The sequence below is a fragment of the Callorhinus ursinus genome, unplaced genomic scaffold, assembly GCF_003265705.2.
Source record: "Callorhinus ursinus isolate GAN/ISIS: 27379988/994484 unplaced genomic scaffold, GSC_fseal_2.0 scaffold121, whole genome shotgun sequence".
NCBI lineage: Eukaryota > Metazoa > Chordata > Mammalia > Carnivora > Otariidae > Callorhinus > Callorhinus ursinus.
Genome location: NW_027397183.1, coordinates 926060 through 929569, shown reverse-complemented (window position 1 = coordinate 929569; position 3510 = coordinate 926060). Strand labels below are relative to the sequence as shown.

General features: G+C 39.2%; 1 protein-coding gene across 1 annotated transcript; it reads left to right on the top strand.

The window, feature by feature from the left end:
• Positions 1-1582: 1582 nt before the first annotated feature.
• On the top strand, positions 1583-2542 carry LOC112813434 (olfactory receptor 5V1-like). Its single transcript, XM_025858491.1, has one exon. The coding sequence runs from the start codon at positions 1583-1585 to the stop codon at positions 2540-2542; it is 960 nt and encodes a 319-aa protein (XP_025714276.1).
• Positions 2543-3510: the final 968 nt, after the last annotated feature.

Below are 3510 nucleotides of genomic sequence, written 5' to 3'. Positions count from 1 at the left end.
CCAACTTTATTCTTCTTTTTCATAATTGTTTGGGCTATTCAGGGCCCCTTGCAATCCAATATGAATTTAAAGATCGATTTTTCCATTTTTGTGGGAAAAGGATACTGAAATTTTGATAGAGATGGCAGTGAACCTGTACATTACTTTGGATAGTACTAACATCTTAACAATATTAAGTCCTTTTATCCATGAACATAAGTGCCTTTTTATTTAGTTGTTTTCTTTAATTTCTTTCAACAATGTTTTGTAGTTTTTAGTGTACAGACATTTCACTTCCTCAGTAAAATTTATTGCAAGCACTTAATTCTTTTAGATATTATTGTAAATGGAATGGCTTTCTTAACTTCTTTTTTGGATTGTTCATTGATAATGTATGGAAATATAACTTATTTTTGTGTGTGCATCTGTGCTGACTTTGTTTATGAACTCTAATAATGTTCTTGTGGATTCTTTGGTTATATACATATATGATCATGTCATCTGTGAATAGAGATAGTTTACTTCTTTTCTAATTTTGAAAATTTTGCTCCTAATATTTTATTTTAATTCCAATATCATTAACATAGTGTTATTAGTTTCAGGTATACAATATAGTGATTCAACAATTCCATACATCATCCAGGGCTTATCATGACGAGTGTTCTTAATATTTTAAGGCAATAAATAGAGATCAAGATTTACATAACTGCAAAAGAAAAAAAAACCCACCACTACAATTGTGAACACCAGAAGGTAGCACTGGCTCTGATTCTGCAGGTGATTGAATTCTTATTTATATCTTTACACATTTATTTTTTTTAAGATTTTATTTATTCATTTGACAGAGAGAGAGAGCACAAGCAGGGGGAGCAGCAGGCAGAGAGAGAGGGAGAAGCAGGCTCCCCACTGAGCAAGGAGCCCAATGCAGAGCTCAATCCCAGGACCCTGGGAGGCAGATGCTTAACGACTGAGCCACCCCAGGCACCCCATCTTTCTACATTTAAAAAATTTTTGCGGGGCTCCTGGGTGGCTCAGTCGTTAAGCGTCTGCCTTCAGCTCAGGTCATGTGGGATCAAGCCCCACATCGGGCTCCCTGCTCCACGGGAAGCCTTCTTCTCCTTCTCCCACTCCCCCTGCTTGTGTTCCCTATCTCGCTGTGTCTCTCTCTGTCAAATAAATAAATAAAATCTTTAAAAAAATTTTTTTTTGCAATGAAACTTTATTTCTCAGAAAAAAAATGAAAGAAAAAATGAGATGCTTACCAGAAAGGGCAATGATAGGTAGATATCATTAACACAATGAGACTAAGCTACATGAGTTCACTCTAATGAAGTTAATGGTTTATTGTTGGGTTTAACCAACATTTATTTTCACCCACCAGCAGTTATGTAAACCCATGGGAGGTCCCTGGGCCTGAGCTGGCTAGATATGTTGAGTGAGAACTTGTGATCTCTCTGAAAATTTTCCTGCACTCCACCATCCACAGTCCAGACCATTCTATATCCAACATATTTGATATGACCTTGCAAGTTAACATGCCAATTTAGGGTGCTCTTTGTACATTCTCATTATGGCTTTTATTTTTTCTCATTTTTTTGTAGCTATGACACCATTTGAAATGAACAATCAAACAGATGTCACTGAATTCATCTTCTTGGGATTTTCCAACCACCCCAAACTACAGGGTTTGTTTTTCCTGGTTTTCTTGATCATTTACCTGACAACACTCCTGGGGAACATGCTCATACTAACAGCCACTAGAATCAGTCTTGCTCTCCACACTCCAATGTATTATTTCCTCAGCAACCTGAGTTTCTTGGACATCTGCTATACATCCACCACCATCCCAGTCATGCTGGTGAACTTCTTCCGGGAGAAGAAGACCATCTCATATGAAGGCTGCCTTTCCCAGATTTTCTTCCTCGTGACACGGGCCGGCACTGAATGTGTCTTATTGGCTGCTCTGGCTTATGACCGCTTGGTAGCTATTTGCCACCCTCTTCAATATCCAGTCCTCATGAGTGTGAAGGTCTGTGTTTTTTTGGTGACTGGGTCTTGGCTGTGTGGACTGGTGAATTCTGTGACACACACGGTGCTGGCAGCCACACTCACTCTCTGTGGGCCCAACCAAATCAGCCACTTTCTCTGTGACATTCCACTGCTCCTGAAGCTCTCCTGCTCAGACACCTCTCTCAATGAATCTGTGCTCCATGTGGCCAGTGCCACCATTGGCCTGAGCCCTTGCCTGTTTACTGGAGTGTCCTACATACTCATCATCTCTGCCATTCTCAGGATTCCCTCTGCTCAGGGTAGGAGCAAGGCCTTCTCTACCTGTGCATCCCACCTTACCGTGGTTGTGGTCTTTTATGGAATGGCCGACTTCAACTATGACAGACCCAGAGAAGGTTACTCCCTAGACATGGACATCCTGGTCTCTGTGTTCTTCTGTGTCATAACCCCTATGTTCAACCCTATCATATACAGCCTGAGAAACAAGGAGGTCAAGGGTGCCCTGAGGAAGCTAGCTAGGAAATGTGGGTTCTCTAATGAGATCAGCAATTAGATAAAGTTTTCATTCTGGAAAATTTCTTACACAATAAAAACATGAGCCTTCTAGCTGCAATTATAATAGTGCTCTCTATATAGGATCTTCTGACAACTGTGATACTCTATTCCACCAGGACAACCAGCTACACCTGTGTCAAGCATTTCACACATTGTGATCTCAAATTTCCTGTGTTCTCCAATCCACTGATATCTGAGAACATTTTCATAATCCACCACCCCTGCAAAAAAATCCAGTACCCACATATTAAAAAAAATCATCCCCCATATTTGCCCCATTTAGTAGCACTAGACAACCACCAATCTGCTCCCTGTGTCTATGGATAGCCCTATTCTGGATGTCTCATACAAATAAAATCATATAGTATGTGCCTTATGTGTCTGGCTTTTCTCACTTGGGGTGTTTTTAAGGCCCATCCATATTGTAGTATGTATTGGTGTTTCATTCCTTCTTACTGCTGAATGATTTCCATTTTATGGATATGCCACATTTTACTTATCCATTCATCACTTAATTGACATTTTGTTTATTTCCACATTTTGGCTGTTATGAATAATGCCGCTATGAACATTTATGTACCAGTTTTTAGTGAACATGTATTTTTATTTATGTAGAATTTATACCTAGGAGTGGAATTGCTGGATCATATGATAACTCAATGTTCAACATTTTGAAGAACTGCCAAGTTGTTTTCAACACAGTGGCACCATTTTACATTACTAAGAGCAGTATATGAGGATCTTAATTTCTCTACCTCCTCACCAACATGTTATTATATGTTCTTTTTAGTACACCCATCCTAGTATGTGTGAAGTACTATATCAATGCGATTTTGGTTTGCATTTCCCTGGTGGATAATGATTCTAAGGTCTTTAATAAGCACCACTTCTGTAATTCTCTTTCACATATGGAAAAATTCATGTTGCTAAGGGAGTGTTTGAACTTTAGACACTTAATTCTTGACA